At 53.6% G+C, this 17,281-nt stretch overlaps 1 protein-coding gene across 1 annotated transcript in view; it reads right to left on the bottom strand.

Moving 5' to 3' along the window:
* Positions 1–1,791: 1,791 nt before the first annotated feature.
* Positions 1,792–17,281, bottom strand: part of pelp1 (proline, glutamate and leucine rich protein 1) — a 44,462-nt gene continuing 28,972 nt past the window's right edge. Inside the window, exons 12-17 of the mRNA XM_070863140.1 lie at positions 14,398–14,548; positions 12,626–12,791; positions 11,874–11,929; positions 10,363–10,566; positions 6,373–8,025; positions 1,792–3,389 (exon numbers count right to left, since the gene is read on the bottom strand). Of these exons, the coding sequence (XP_070719241.1) occupies positions 3,300–3,389; positions 6,373–8,025; positions 10,363–10,566; positions 11,874–11,929; positions 12,626–12,791; positions 14,398–14,548 (2,320 nt within the window). The 3' untranslated portion in view covers positions 1,792–3,299. The remainder of the gene's footprint in view (positions 3,390–6,372; positions 8,026–10,362; positions 10,567–11,873; positions 11,930–12,625; positions 12,792–14,397; positions 14,549–17,281) is intronic.

Here is a 17,281-nt window from a genome sequence, read left to right as displayed (position 1 = left end):
AGCGCTCCGTGACCTCGCTTCGTTACTCGCTCCATGACCTCACTCCTATACGTCCCATCATTCTGCAGCGCTCCGTGACCTCGCTCTTTGACCTCGCTTCGTTACTCGCTCCATGACCTCACTCCTATACGTCCCATCATTCTGCAGCGCTCCGTGACCTCGCTCATTGACCTCGCTTCGTTACTCGCTCCATGACCTCACTCCTTTACGTCCCATCATTCTGCAGCGCTCCCTGACCACGCTTACGCCCTCATTCTCTGACCGACGGGCCGCGTGGACCTCACGAGTTACAGGGCACGAGATTCTCAGACCAGGGTGTGCAGATATGATTCAATCCCATTTTAAAGTTGGACCTTCTGTCCTTAATTCCATTATAAATTCTTTTGGCCAGATTTACAATGGAAACTTGTCAAACTGGAAGTAGGAGTGGAAGATGCCTGTGCGCAAGTTCTTTTAATGTGGGGTGGACAAGAGGCCCAGTCGTTGCTGGTTGGAGGGTGGTCCGGACATCGCCGATGGGTGGAGGCTTGGAGGGAAGACTCGCGCGTGAGGTTGGCCCAAACCTGTTTTGTAGCTGGTCGCGGTTGAGGGCTGGGGGATGGGCAGTAGGCCCTTGTAGAACAAGATGGCGGATGGCAGCTCTCCCCGAACAAACCTCCATCTGACCTCCTCCCACCTCTCTCTCTCCTTCAAATCTCCCCCCTCCTCACTGCCTAACACCCCCTCGAACCTATTCCTGATCCTGAAAACACCCAACCTGCTCCTAAACCGGGTTACTGGAAGTTGTCAGGCAGATTTTAAATATATATATTGATACACAACAGAGCATTGTTTTAAAAAACTGGCTGTGCCATGGCATGGAGTGACGTGGGCAGGCCCACAAGCATTGTGTGACCCTACCCAGTCGCAGGGTCCGTCATTCTGGCCCAACTCTGTGCTTACATCTCACTGTTCGGTCCCTAAAAGTTGGGATGGAGCATTGGTGACTTCTGCTGGCAACAGGCAGCGCTGCACCAGCTGGGTGTGCAGGGGAAATTCCTCGGTCTGCAGGAGAGGCGGGGTTTTAAAAAACTTGTAGGCAAGGGGATTAAGGGTTGCGGAACCGGGGTGGGTAAAGAGATCCTGAAACAAGAGCTCGACTCAGAGCTCCGACACGGCAAGCGAGTTCCAGGAGGGCAGAGAAAACGCTTCGAGGACACCCTCAAAGCCTCCTTGACAACATACCTTAACTGATAAGGGAATAAGGGGTTATGGGGAGCGGGCAGGGAAGTGGAGCGGAGTCCATGATCGGATCAGCCGTGATCGTATTAAATCGAGGGGCTGTATGGACGACTCCTGCTCCTATTTCTTATGTAACATCCCCACCGACTCTTGGGAATGCCCGGCCCAAGACCGCTCAAAGTGGAGGAGGAGCATCGGGGAGCCTCTTCGCCGGGGGTAGGCGGAAGCCAAGTACAAATAGCGGAAGGAGCGAACGACAACCCAAGCGCACCCCCCCCCCACCCACCCCGTCCCTCCAACCACCGTCTGCCCCAGACACCGCCTGAGACAGAGACTGTGGGTCCCGCATTGATCACATCAGTCACCTGAGAACTGGTGTTAGTGAGGAAGCAATCATCCTCGACTCCGAGGGGACTGCCTCAGAGTCACGACAGTGAATGTTCTGGAGCGATGGGTCTTCTCACATCGAGTGCGGTCCGAATACCTTCTGCCCCCAAGTTAACGATCTTGCACGGCGCAGGTGAAGCGTGGACTGGGGAAAACGGATTGAAAAACTGATTGGTGCAGGCGTTTCCATATTAACCATGTTTATTAATTGCGTATACAAGTCTCGGGTTCATCCGCATCAACAATTATGTTCGGATTTTTTTTTAAAAAAACAAGTAGAAAACACACACGCCCGCACACACCAAAAAAAGGAAGTATTTCGGAGCTTCCCCATCCTCGGTCCCTGTCCACACACAACCCGAGTGGTCCGAAATAAAACCAGCCCAACAGCTGACCCTCCCTCTCCACACACACACACACACACGCACACAAACATGCATACACACCACACGCACAATACAACACGCATACACACGCGCACGCACAAATATACAACACGCACAAACACATAACACGTGCGCACGCACAAACACATACAACACGCGCGCGCACAAGCACATACAACACGCGCACACACAAGCACATACAACACGCGCACACACAAGCACATACAACACGCGCACACACACGCACATACAACACGCGCACACACAAGCACATACAACACGCGCACACACAAGCACATACAACACGCGCACACACAAGCACATACAACACGCGCACACACAAGCACATACAACACGCGCACACACAAGCACATACAACACGCGCACACACAAGCACATACAACACGCGCACACACAAGCACATACAACACGCGCACACACAAGCACATACAACACGCGCACACACAAGCACATACAACACGCGCACACACAAGCACATACAACACGCGCACACACAAGCACATACAACACGCGCACACACAAGCACATACAACACGCGCACACACAAGCACATACAAGCACATACAACACGCGCGCACACAAGCACATACAACACGCGCACACACAAGCACATACAACACGCGCACACACAAGCACATACAACACGCGCACACACACGCACATACAACACGCGCACACACAAGCACATACAACACGCGCACACACAAGCACATACAACACGCGCACACACAACACGCGCACACACAAGCACACACAACACGCGCACACACAAGCACATACAACACGCGCACACACAAGCACATACAACACGCGCACACACAAGCACATACAACACGCGCACACACAAGCACATACAACACGCGCACACACAAGCACATACAACACGCGCACACACAAGCACATACAACACGCGCACACACAAACACATACAACACGCGCGCACACAAACACATACAACACGCGCGCACACAAACACATACAACACGCGCGCACACAAACACATACAACACGCGCGCACACACAAACGCGCGCACAAACACATACAACACGCGCGCACACAAACACACACAACACATACAACACGCGCGCACACAAACACACACAACACATACAACACGCGCGCACACACAAACACGCGCACACCACAACACACATACAACATGCACACACCACACACACACAGACAAAATGAACACAGTTCTGAAGGCGGCGCCGAGGAAGTTAACCGAGCGCCGTGCACCCCGATCCCCTCGATACCAGTGGCCATAAAGTTCGAGTGGTCGGTCAGGCGCTGGAGCCGGGGGCTGCTGGCATCTCCTCGTCATCCGGTGGACAGTCCACAAAGTCGGCTAACATGGCCGCTGCCTCGTCCTCCTGGCCCGGAGGAGAAAGTGTGTGTGTGTGTGGGGGGTTGAGGGAAGAAAGAGAATACATGCAAGTGAATAAATGACCGTGTAGGGGGAGCCTTTCACCACAAGGCCGTGCTTCACGTCTACCATATTTGGGGCAGTGTCCGTTAAGCGGTCTACACCTGGACTACATCCGACCTATCAACACCCCTGCACTTTCTATACTTGTGCAGTATTGAGCCCTCGCTATCTGTCATACTCCTCCCTTTTGTTCTTTACCCTACCCTGCATGTCCCTTGACATCCAGGGGTCTCTAGATTTGTTAGTCCCACCCGTTTTCTTTAAGGGAACACATACTTGCTCTGTACCCTCAGGATCTCCTCCTTGAATGCCTCCCACTGCTCCGACACTGATTTACCATCAAGTAGCCGTTTCCAGTCCACTTTAACCAAATCCCATCTCAGCTCAGCAAAATTGGCTTTCCCCCCAATTGAGAACTTTTATTCCTGGTTTATCTTTGTCGTTTTCCATAACTACCATAAATCTAACTGAGTTATGATCACTAGCACCTAAATGCTCTCCCACTGATATCCCTTCCACCTGCCCCTCTTCATTCCCCCAAAACCAAGTCCCGAACCGCCCCCTCCCTTGTTGGGCTTGCTACATACTGGTTAAAAAAAGTTCTCCTGAATGTATTTTAGGAGTTCTGCACCCTCTACACCTGTCACACTAATTCTATCCCAGTTATTAGGGTTGGTGAAATCCCCTACAATCTTTGCACTTCAGAAATTTGCTTACATATTTGCTCTTCTATCTCTCTCCGACTAGGGGGCTATAGTGCACTCCCATCTTCAATACAACCCAATATTGCCTCATTTGATGATCCTTCCAACATATCATCCCTCCTCACATCTGTAATAGTTTCTTTAATCAATACCGCGACCCCCCTCCCTTTTTACCCCCCTCTCTATACCGTCTGAAGATCCTGTAACCAGGAATGTTGAGCTGCCAAACCTGCCCCTCTTTCAGCTATGTCTCTAGCTATAATATCGTACTCCCAAGTGTCTGTGCGCTCAGCTCATCTGCCTTATTTCCCAGACTCCTTGCATTGAAGTATACACCATTTAGCACTGCCAAACTCCCTTTGTTGTCTATTTGAGCCTTTATTTCCTCTGTCTTCCAAATTCATGTTCTAATTTTCTGTTTTTCAATTTCAGCTCCCCCCCCCCCCAACTGAATCTATTCCCAGGTTCCCACCCCCCCTGCCAAACTAGTTTAAACCCTCCCCAACAGCACTAGCAACCCCTACCCCGGCAATGATATTGGTCCCGGCTCTGTTGAGGTGCAACCTGTCCCAGCTTGTACAGGTCCCCACCTCCTCCAGAAACGGTCCCAACGCCTCAGGAATCTAAAACTGTCCTGCTGCACCATCTCTCCTGCACTATTCTCCTGTTTCTATACTCACAAGCATGTGGCACCGGGAGTAATCCGGAGAACATAAATAGGAGCAGGAGTAGGCCCATACGGCCCCTCAAGCCTGCTCTGCTATTTAATAGGATCATGGCTGATCCGATCATGGATTTCCCCGCCTGCTCCCCATAACCCCTTATTCCCTTATCAGTTAAGAAACTGTCTATCTCTGTCTTAAATTTATTCAATGTCCCAGCTTCCACAGCTCTCTGAGGCAGTGAATTCCACAGATTTACAACCCTCAGAAGAAATTTCTCCTCATCTCAGTTTTAAATGGGCAGCCCCTTATTTGAAGATTATGCCCCCTAGTTCTAGTCTCCCCCATCAGTGGAAACATCCTCTCTGCATCCACCTTGTCAAGCCCCCTCAATCTTATACGTTTCGATATCACCTCTCATTCTTCTAAATTCCAGTGGGAATAGGCCCAACCTGCTCACCCTTTCTTCATAAGACAAGCCCTTCTTCCCTGGAATCAACCGAGTGAACCTTCTCTGAACTGCCTCCAAAACAAGTACATCCTTTCCTAAATATGGAAACCAAAACCGCACGCAGTATTCCAGGTGTGGCCTCACCAATACCCTGTATAGCTGTTGCAAGACTTCCTTGCTTTTATACTCCATCCCCTTTGCAATAAAGGCCAAGATTCCATTGGCCTTCCTGATCACTTGCTGTATCTGCATACTAACCTTTTGTGTTTCATGCACAAGTACCCCCAGGTCCTGCTGTACTGCGGCACTTTGCAATCTTTCTCCATTTAAATAATAATTTGCTCTTTGATTTTTTTTCTGCCAAAGTGCATGACCTCACACTTTCCAACATTATACTCCACCTTCCAAATTTTTGCCCACTCACTTAGCCTGTCTATGTCCTTTTGCAGATTTTGTGTGTCCTCCTCACACATTGCTTTTCCTCCCACCTTTGTATTGTCAGCAAACTTGGCTCCGTTACACTTAGCCCCTTCTTCCGAGTCGTTTATATAGATTGTAAATAGTTGGGGTCCCAGCACTGATCCCTGCGGCACCCCACTCGTTACTGGTTGCCAACCAGAGAATGACCCATTTATCCCGACTCTCGGAGAGTACTACCTTTGAGGTCCTGCTTTTTAATCTCTTTCCTAGCTCCCTAAAAATCTGCCTGCAGGACCTCATCCCTCTTTCTACCTGTGTCATTGGTACCGACATGGATCACGACCTTTGGCTGTTCACCCTTCCCCCTCAGAATGTCTTGCAGCTCAGTGACATCCTTGACCCTGGCACCAGACCATCCTGGAGTCACGTCTGCGGCTGCAGAAACGCCCGTCTGATCCCCTATCGGATTCCCTACCACTATGGCTCTTTCACTCTTCTTGCTCCCCACCGCCCCCCCACCCCATGCACCTGAGCCACCCGCGGTGCCGTGGACTTGGCTCTGGCTGCACTCCCCAGAGAAACCATCAGAACAGAATACTGGTTGGAGAGCAGTGGGATCAGTCCCGGCTCTCCTAACCACGCTGCTTGCTTCTTGAATAGACCTTCACTGCAAGGCGGGGGATGTCTTACCTCAGCCGCTGCAGCTTTTTCAGTAGTCTGCTCTTTGTCCAGTTGGTCGCTCGCGCTTCCCCCCGCCGTTGCCTCGGTCGCCTCGGCCGCAGTTCCGCCCTCGGCTTTCTTCTCGGGCTCCCCCGGGTTGGGTGCATCCCCGTTGTCCGAGGCGACGGCCCCTTCGGCCTGGCCTTCCGGCACCCCGACGCCCGCTTTGTCACCGTCCGCCGCGGCGTCCGGCGCCTCCGCGCTGGGCCGCGGCTGCTCCGCCGCGTCCCGCTCGGGCTCTTCCCCCGCTGGCACTTCCTCCATGGGCTCCACCGGCGGTGCGGTGGGCGGGGCGGCCTTGGCTTGGCCGGGCTGCTCCGGCGCCTCCGGCTTTTCCGCCGGCGCCTCCGCCCCGGCGGCCTGCTCCTCCTCGCCCGCGTCCGGCGGTCCGACCAGCATCTCCTCGCTCTTTAGCGGAGCCGCCGCCACCTCCTTCTCTGTGTCGCCCTGTTGGCCGGCGGGATCTTGCTGTGCGCTGCTCGTTTCAGGCTGGCCCTCGCCGGTCACGGGTACAGAGAGGGGCACGACCTCGCCAATCTCCCCGATCTCTCCGATCTCGCCGGCCTCCCTGACCTGTCCGATCTCCCCGGCCTCGTCCATCTCCCCGACCTCCACCGTCATTTCCGCAGGAGTCTCTTCATCCTCGGACATTGCCGCGTGGTCGTGCTCAAACACCTCGTCTTCCTCGTCCTCCTCCTCCTCCTCCTCCTCCAGATCTTCAATCTCTTTGTAGTCCATCTCGTCTTCCTCCTCCTCCTCTTCCTCCTCCTCTTCCTCTTCCTCCTCCATCTCCCCCTCGTCAAAGTCCTCCTCGTCTTCGTAGTCTTCCTCTTCCTCATCGTAGTAGTCGTCCTCATCCTCGGGGTATTCCTCGCCTTCCTCGTCCTCGCTGCTGTTGATGTTGATGACCGTGAGGTCTTCGTCCGTTTCGGGGGCTTCCAGCTTCTGCTCTTCGACGGCTGTGGGTTGGGGAGGGGGCTGCAGCACAGGGGCCGGGGCTGGAGGGGGAGCTTGAGCGGGGGCGGCGGCCTGCGCTTGGCTGCGGGGGGGCGAGGCGACCACCACCTTCTCGATCTCATCGCTCTCGGTCTCCCGCCTGGCCTCCGGCGAGCCCCGCTCGGGCAGCAGGCCCTCCGGGACGATCATGACGCTGTCGTCGGAGTCGCTCTCCAGGGAGATCTCCACGTCCGACGACTCCTCCTTGTCGTACCTCACGAAGACCGGCCGGTGCCCGCCGTTGCCGAACAGGGCCTCGTCCTCCGTCGGCGTGGCCGGTAGGCCGCCCGCCTCCGCCTCCCCCTCGGGGGCGTGGTTCTCCGCCGGCACGGCGGCGACGGCCGGGGCGAGCGGGGAGGGAAACCTGGGCGGGGCGGCGGACAGGCCGGCAAAGCGCCCCGTCGAGGGCAGGCCGGCCAGGTGGTCAGGCTGCGGACGGGCCGGCGGGACGGGCAGGTGGAATGACGGCACTTGAGGCTGCCGGCCGGGGACCTGCATCTCGGGCGCCGACGGTTTGAAAGCAGTCGCCACCAGGCCGGCGGTGTTGAGAGGCATTTGAAGAGAGGGCACCCGGGGATGGATCAAGCAGTTGCAGATGACCAGCGCTTCAGAGCAGAAAGCCGAGACCTGCGAGGACAGACGAGGCTAATTTAGCACAGGAATCTTAAGGTTCCACAGCAACTCAAATCCGTCTCTTTGACAAAACAACCATCGCATCGCTCTAAGCTTCTAATTTCAGTCGTTATTTCTGAGATACATTCGTCCATGTCCCACAAGAGTGTATGCGGAGGTAAGTTACACTAAACTTGTACTGAACCTTGGTTAGACCACACTTGGAGCACTGTGCACAGTTTTCATCTGGTTAGACAACACCTGGAGCATTGTGCACTGTTCTGGTCTGGTTAGACCAGACTTGGAGCACTGTGCACAGTTCTGGTCTGGTTAGACCACACTTGGAGCACTGTGCACTGTTCTGGTCTGGTTAGACCAGACTTGGAGCACTGTGCACAGTTCTGGTCTGGTTAGACCACACTTGTGGAGCACTGTGCACTGTTCTGGTCTGGTTAGACCACACTTGGAGCACTGTGCACTGTTCTGGTCTGGTTAGACCACACTTGTGGAGCACTGTGCACTGTTCTGGTCTGGTTAGACCAGACTTGGAGCACTGTGCACTGTTCTGGTCTGGTTAGACCAGACTTGGAGCACTGTGCACTGTTCTGGTTAGACCAGACTTGGAGCACTGTGCACAGTTCTGGTCTGGTTAGACCACACTTGTGGAGCACTGTGCACAGTTCTGGTCTGGTTAGACCACACTTGTGGAGCACTGTGCACAGTTCTGGTCTGGTTAGACCACACCTGGAGCACTGTGCACAGTTCTGGTCTGGTTAGACACTTGTGGAGCACTGTGCACAGTTCTGGTCTGGTTTGACCACACTTGTGGAGCACTGTGCACAGTTCTGGTCTGGTTAGACCACACCTGGAGCACTGTGCACAGTTCTGGTCTGGTTAGACACTTGTGGAGCACTGTGCACAGTTCTGGTCTGGTTAGACCACACTTGGAGCACTGTGCACTGTTCTGGTCTGGTTAGACACTTGTGGAACACTGTACACAGTTCTGGTCTGGTTAGACCACACTTGGAGCACTGTGCACAGTTCTGATCTGGTTAGACCACACTTGTGGAGCACTGTGCACTGTTCTGGTCTGGTTAGACACTTGTGGAGCACTGTGCACTGTTCTGGTCTGGTTTGACCACACTTGGAGCACTGTGCACAGTTCTGGTCTGGTTAGACCACACTTGTGGAGCACTGTGCACAGTTCTGGTCTGGTTAGACCACACTTGTGGAGCACTGTGCTGGTCTGGTTAGACACTTGTCGAGCACTGTGCACAGTTCTGGTCTGGTTAGACACTTGTGGAGCACTGTGTACAGTTCTGGTCTGGTTAGACCACACTTGGAGCACTGTGCACAGTTCTGGTCTGGTTAGACCACACTTGGAGCACTGTGCACAGTTCTGGTCTGGTTAGACCACACTTGAGGAGCACTGTGCACTGTTCTGGTCTGGTTAGACACTTGTGGAGCACTGTGCACAGTTCTGGTCTGGTTTGACCACACTTGGAGCACTGTGCACAGTTCTGGTCTGGTTAGACCACACTTGGAGCACTGTGCACTGTTCTGGTCTGGTTAGACACTTGTGGAGCACTGTGCACAGTTCTGGTCTGGTTAGACCACACTTGTGGAGCACTGTGCACTGTTCTGGTCTGGTTAGACACTTGTGGAGCACTGTGCACAGTTCTGGTCTGGTTTGACCACACTTGGAGCACTGTGCACAGTTCTGGTCTGGTTAGACCACACTTGGAGCATTGTGCACAGTTCTGGTCTGGTTAGACCACACTTGTGGAGCACTGTGCACAGTTCTGGTCTGGTTAGACCACACTTGGAGCACTGTGCACAGTTCTGGTCTGGTTAGACCACACTTGGAGCACTGTGCACAGTTCTGGTCTGGTTAGACCACACTTGTGGAGCACTGTGCTGGTCTGGTTCGACACTTGTCGAGCACTGTGCACAGTTCTGGTCTGGTTAGACACTTGTGGAGCACTGTGTACAGTTCTGGTCTGGTTAGACCACACTTGGAGCACTGTGCACTGTTCTGGTCCCTGTATTACAAAAAGGGTATAGAAGCACAGGAGAAGGTGCAAGAAAAGATTTACAAGGATGAAACCAGAACTCGTGGGCTGGATTGCAAGCGTTTGTGCTCCTCTGCAGTACAGGTCGAGGAGGCAGGAGATGGGATATGGAGCTGCTAGAGCGCCACTACTGGCAGGAAGGTGTAACTGCAGCGTGACGTTTACATAGGCAGTTGCTATTATACATATGGACATCGGTCAGGAAAAATCTGGCACAGGAACGTGTGTGTAGATGAAAATTGTTTTTTTTTTAAAAAATAGGTCCTATTTTTTTGTTTACCTCAGTGTTTCCATCGTTCTGACCCTGGCTGAATGTTTTCACAGCGCAGTGCAGAGGTGGCGGCCATTTTGAACTGGGAACCAGCAGCAGGAAGAGCAGAAGGCGGTAGAGTTCCCGCCGGCAGTCCGCACGGAGGTAGGGGCTTGAGGTGCTTGCGCCCTGCTGCAGGTGGATCAGTAGAGGCAGCACCAGCTCGTGGAGTTTCTGCAGCAGAGAGAGGAAAGACGGCGTTACAGGGAAGACAGCTCTCATCGCAGACTCACAACTAAAGACAAGCCGGAAGCATTCACCGGGGAAAAGCCAGTCCCACACTGCCACCAAGCTAAAGCGTCAAAATCCTGACTCAAGTGTTTCGTATTTCTCCCCTCTGGGCCGGAAGCTCAATCTCTCTCTTTCCTCCAAGACACTCCTTAAAACCGACCTCTCTGACCAAGCTTTTCATCACCTGTCCTCATTTCTCAGCCTATATTCTCTGGCGTTTAGAAGAATGAGAGGTGATCTCATTGCAGCATACAAAATTCTTACAGGGCTTGACAGGCTAGATGCAGGGAGGATGTTTCCCTCTGGCTGGGGAGTCTAGAACCAGGGGTCACAGTCTCAGGATAAGGGGTCGGCCATTTAGGACTGAGATGAGGAGAAACTTTTTCACTCAGAGGGTGGTGAATCTTTGGAATTCTCCGCCCCAGAGGGCTGTAAAGGCTTAAGTCTCCAAGACAGAGATCGATAGATTTTTGAATATTAAGGGAATCTAAATCAAAGGGAATAAGGGGTTATGGTGGGCAGGCAGGGAAGTGGACCTGAGTCCATGATCGGATCAGCCAAGATCGTATAAAATGGCGGAGCAGGCTCGAGGGGCCGTAGGGCCTACTCCTGCTCCTAATTCTTATGTTCTTATATGGGGACAGTGAAGTTGAGGTAGATGATCAGCCATCGCTGACCTATATTGGCTCCCGGTTAAGCAACACCTCAATTTCAAAATTCTCATCATTGTTTTCAAATCCCTCCATGGCCCTCGCCCCTCCCTATCTCTGTAATCTCCTTGAGGCCCACAATCCCTCCACCACCGAGGTGTCTGCGCTCCTCTAATTCTACCCTCTTGAGCATCCCTGATTATAATCGCTCAACCATTGTTGGCCGTGCCTTCTGTTGCCAAGGCCCCAAAGCTCTGGAACTCCCTGCCTAAACCTCTCTACCTCTCTCTCCTCCTTTAAGACGCTCCTTAAAAACTACCTTTGTCCAAGCTTTTGTTCATCTGCCTTAATTTCTTATTATGTGGCTCTGTGTCAAATTTATTTGTTTTGTCTTATAACACTCCAGTGAAGCGCCTTGGGACGTTTTACTATGTAAAGGCGCTATATAAATACAAGTTGTTGTTGTTGTATAAATGAGCGTGCGTTCTATTTTTAAAAGTCACGAGGGTCAGATTATGGGCAGATGTTGAAAGGAACCCCGATCTTGTACGGCCCCTGGCCGCATTCATTTAGGGGGAGGCTGCAGAGCGCTTCACTCACCTTGTGCGTCTCTTCCTTTATCAAGGTTCCACAGGACAAGATCACATCGCTACAGACTGCGGTGTGGGGGGGGGGGGGGTGGGGGGGGGAGAAACACAAGGCAGAGAATTAGAGACCACATCACCCGATGACAAAGCCCATAGCCCAGAGCAGTGCAGGGAGAGAGCAGGCAAAACTCACCGAGCCTCCACCTCCTGAGCATATCTGAACCCGTCGGCAGAATCTGGTCAGAGACTGGCCAGGGTGACCCCTGGGTCTGGTCAGAGACTGGCCAGGGGGACCCCTGGGTCTGGTCAGAGACTGGCCAGAGTGACCCCTGGGTCTGGTCAGAGACTGGCCAGGGCGACCCCCCTCCCCCTCCACCAGGGTAGTATCTGGGACACACAGTCACACTATACAGTATCTGGGAGTGACTTACGGACTGACACACACTCTGACTGTACAGTATCTGGGAGTGACTTATGCACTGACACACACACTGTACAGTATCTGGGAGTGACTCGGGAACTAGGAGTGAGACAGAATCGAGCCATCAGCTCCAAGGCGAGTGAACGTTTCCATTTTACTCCGCTCTCCTTGGTAACCAAAGGATAAATTCAACGTCAGAAATACCGTGACTCTCAGGAGCATAAGCGTCGCTCCCGTTTTACACCCATGCCATTGAGGATCCAACAGGCGAGACCCAGCGCGGCAGTGGGACCGCGCGGGACCGGCGTGCCAAACAGCGGGGCGGGGAGATGCGCCGCGAGTACCTCTCAGTGCCGCCAGACACACGTCGCTGTTGGCGTTCGGGTCCCGCTTCTTGTGGCCTTGCATGGCCGCAGCGTCGCCCAGGTCCATCAGCTTCTGTCGCTTGCTGCTGTGCTTGCCGTAGTTGAGCGGCTGGGCCCCATCCCCCGCCGGCTTCCCCGTCCGCAGCTGAAAAGGGTGAAAGGTCAAAAGCCCGTCAAATGCAGGTCCCCGACCCTTGACCCTGGGCCAGCCCCACGTGTCCCCGGGGCCTCCATTTTGAGAAAGCGAGAAGCCGCTGACGGGTGCAACACCACAGGGTTAACTCCGTAGCGACTGGGCTGCTGTCAATAGCCCGCCGAGATTACAACACCGTACAATGCCCCAGTCTCATTTTTTTTGTGAACAAAATCATTCTCCGCCCCCCGCCGGACAGGATTTGGCACCCCACAGTGACCCGACTTGCATCGCGCGCGATTAGCCATTCTCATGGTCAGCAGGCTCCATCATAAACTCTCCCCATCCCCCCACGACCTCATCACCACTTCTCTCGACCCCGCCACGGTCTCTAAATTGTCAGACTGCTTGTCCAACATCCAGGTCTGGATGGAGCAGAAATTTTCCCCAACTGAATATTGAGAAGACCGAAGCCATTGTCTTCGGTCTCCGCCACAAACTCCGTTCCCCAGCCACCGACTCCATCCCTCTCCCCAACTCCTGTCTGAGGCTGAACCAGACTGTTCGCAACCTTGGGGTCATATCTAATCCTGAAACGAGCTTCCGGCCACATATCCACAGCATAACTAAACCCGCCTATTTCCCCCTCCGTAACATCGTCTGGCTCCGCCCCTGCCTCAGCTCATCTGCTGCAGAAGCCCTCATCCGTGCATTTGTTACCTCCAGACTTGACTATTCCAACGCACTCCCGGCTGGCCTCCCACATTCTACCCTACGTAAACTAGAGGTCATCCAAAACTCGGCTGCCCCGTGTCCTAACTCACACCGAGTCCCGCTCACCCATCACCCCCTGTGCTCGCTGCCCCGTGTCCTAACTCGCACCGAGTCCCGCTCACCCATCACCCCCTGTGCTCGCTGCCCCGTGTCCTAACTCGCACTGAGTCCCGCTCACCCATCACCCCCTGTGCTCGCTGCCCCGTGTCCTAACTCGCACCGAGTCCCGCTCACCCATCACCCCCTGTGCTCGCTGCCCCGTGTCCTAACTCGCACCGAGTCCCGCTCACCCATCACCCACTGTGCTCGCTGCCCCGTGTCCTAACTCGCACCGAGTCCCGCTCAGCCATCACGCCCTGTGCTCGCTGACCTACATTGGCTCCCTGTTAAGCAACACCTTGATTTCAAAATTCTCATCCTTGTTTACAAATCGCTCCATGGCCCTCGCCCCTCCCTATCTCTGTAATCTCCTCCAGCCTCACAAACCCCCCCAAGATGTCTACGCTCCTCTAATTCTGTCCTGTTGAGCATCCCTGATTATAATCGCCCAACCATCGGTGGCCGTGCCTACTATTGCCGGGGCCGTAAGCTCCCTGCCTATACCTCTCTACCCTCCTTCAAGACAATCCTTAAAACTTACCTCTTTGACCAAGCCTGCCCTAATTGCTACTTATGCGGCTCGGTATCAAATTTTGAATCGCTAATACTCCTGTGAAGCGCCTTGGGACGTTTCACTACGTTACAGGCGCTATATAAATACAAGTTGTTGCTGCTGCTCCTCTCGGAGTTGGCACAGATTTTTATTCTCTCTGAAAGCCGCCCTCCTCGCCCGTTGTTTCCTTACCTTCATGGTGTCCGCTACTGGAGTGATGTCGCTGATCAAATTCGCCAACAAGACATCAGAATGGTGAAACGAGCCCTGCAGAACACCCGACGAAGCCCCGCAGACCTTCACCCACGTTCCCAGCACCTTGTAGGCCTTCACCCTCACCGAGCTGCAAACACAACGTGGTCGTTTTAATTATATTTCTTTCCCTCCCCACCCCCTTAGTCATTCTTGGGATGCGCGAGTTTGCTGGCGAGGGCCGGCATTTACAGCCCACGCCTCGCTGCCCTCAAGAAGGCAGCGGTGGGCCTGCGTCCCGATCCCCTTGGTTGTGGTTTGATACAACCGAGTATCTCGTTCAGCCACCTCAGATGGCAGGCAAGTGTCAACCACGCCGGTGTGGGACTGGAGTCACATATAGGCCCAGACCGGGCAAGGACGGCAGTTTTCCTTCTCCAAAGGACATTAGCGAACCAGTTTTGAACAACAATCCCACATTTTCACAGAGATAGTGCGATAGCCATCAACTGAATTTACATTCGCAAAGCTGCCATGGTGGGATTTGATCTCATCTTTCTCTGGATCCATCGCCCAGGACTCTGGATCATAGGCGGTCCCTCGAACGAGGATGACTTGCTTCCACGAGTTCACAGATGTTTCAATGAAGGACCCGATGTTCCAAGCCCTGAACTCCAATTGAGGGGGTGGAAGATGCCTGTGGGTGGATGTTTTTAACGTGGGGTGGCCGTTGCACACCAGCCACCACACGGGCTTGACAGAGCGAGGTCTTGGTCCAGTGGCAAGGGTTAACCAGGACGACTGGAGACCAAGCTCTGCTGCACAGACCCAGTGCGCGCACATATCGCACAGTGTGGGCTGGGCCCGTGCTGCCCCTGGGCCCTCGCCTCTTCTGGTCCCCGAACTCACACCTCACCTGGGCCCGATATCACATCCCTCCAGTCTCTCGTCGCTCCTGCTGTATCTTCCCATGCTCCATTCACCGACCTGGACCTTGCTCTTTGCTGCCGTCGCCCTCCTGCACCAGCTCGCGCTGTACCTTGTAACGCAGTGTGGGCTGGGCCCGTGCTGTCCCTGGGCCCTCGCCTCTTCTGGGCCCCGTACCCTCATCTGTCACACCTCTGCCACGATCTCTCGCCGCTCCTCCGCCATAAACATTCACCGCATCTCGCCACAAACGCTTGTCGCTCATCCGCCCCGACCTTCCACTCCTCTGTACCTGGGCCCCGCCGATGTTCCTGCCCACGCTCCAAAACGGCGACCAGGGTTTCGATGACGTCACCCAATCGCCCATCTCAAAATTGGAGCAGCCCGCGCTAGAGGTTGAAGTGGTACACCGCTCCAGCTCTTTTACTTGCCGACCTGCGGAGCTGTTCTCTCGCAGGTTGGGAGGGGGGAGGGGGTGGCCACAATGTCTGGGTTATTAGAGAAATAGCATAACCACTATGGTCAGAGCTGGCAGTCCTGACAACTGCCATCGTGCACAGTTGACATCCAGCCCGTTGAGATGCGTTGCATCGCTTCCAGGGCTCGTTCCACCATCAAACATGCAGGTGCAGCAAGCAGTTAGGAAGCCAAATGGTATGTTACATAGAAACATAGAAAATAGGTGAAGTAGGCCATTCGGCCCTTTGAGTCTGCACCACCATTCAATAAGATCATGGCTGATCATTCAGCTCAGTACCCCTTTCCTGCTTTCTCTCCATACCCCTTGATCCCTTTAGCCGTAAGGGCCATATCCAACTCCCTCTTGAATATATCCAACGAACTGGCCTCAACAACTCTCTGCGGTAGAGAATGCCACAGGTTAACAACTCTGAGTGAAGAAGTTTCTCCTCATCTAGGTCCTAAATGGCTTACCCCATCCTTAGACTGTGTCCCCTAGTTCTGGACTTCCCCAACATCGGGAACATTCTTCCTGCATCCTGTCCAGTCCCGTCAGAATTTTATATGTTTCTATGAGATTCCCTCTCGTTCTTCTAAACTCCAGTGAATACAGGCCTAGTCGATCCAGTCTCTCCTCATATGTCAGTCCTGCCATCCCGGGAATCAGTCTGGTGACCCTTCGCTGCACTCCCTCAATAGCAAGAATGTCCTTCCTCAGATTAGGAGACCAAAACTGAACACAATATTCCAGTTGAGACCTCAACAAGGCCCTGTACAACTGCAGTAAGACCTTCATTGGCCTTTATTGCAAGAGGATTTGAGTATAGAAGTAAGGATGTCTTACTACAGTTATACAGGGCCCTGGTGAGACCGCCCCTGGAGTATTGTGTTCAGTTTTGGTCTCCTTACCTAAGGAAGGATATACTTGCCACAGAGGGGGTGCAATGAAGGTTCACCAGACCGATTCCTGGGATGGCAGGATTCGTATGAGGAGAGAGTGGGTCGACTGGGCCTGTATTCACTAGAGTTGAGAGGGGATCTCATTGAAACGTATAAAATTCTGACGGGGTTGGATAGACTGGATGCGGGGAAGATGTTCCCCTGCCTGGGAAGTCTAGAACAAGGGGTCACAGTCTCAGGATACAGGGTAGGAAATTTAGGACCAAGATGAGGAGAAATGTTTTCACTCAGAGAGAGTGGTGAACCTGTGGAATTCTCTACCACAGAAGGCTGTGGAGGTCAAGTCACTGAATATATTTAAGAGGGAGACAGATAGATTTCTAGACACAAAAGGTATCAAGGGGTATGGGGAGAAAGCAGGAATATGGTGTTGAGATAGAGGATCAGCCATGATCATATTGAACGGCGGTGCAGATTCGAAGGGCCAAATGGCCGACTACTGCTCCTATTTTCTATGCTTCTAACTCTTGCTTCCACAAGGCAAGAATGAAGCCCGCAGTCAAGCCAGCCACAACACCATTAACTCGCGTACTGGATG

Source organism: Pristiophorus japonicus, chromosome 20 (assembly GCF_044704955.1).
Source record: "Pristiophorus japonicus isolate sPriJap1 chromosome 20, sPriJap1.hap1, whole genome shotgun sequence".
Classification (NCBI taxonomy): domain Eukaryota; kingdom Metazoa; phylum Chordata; class Chondrichthyes; family Pristiophoridae; genus Pristiophorus; species Pristiophorus japonicus.
The sequence above is the reverse complement of the archived record's forward strand: the minus strand, read 5'-3'. Positions and strand labels throughout refer to the sequence as shown.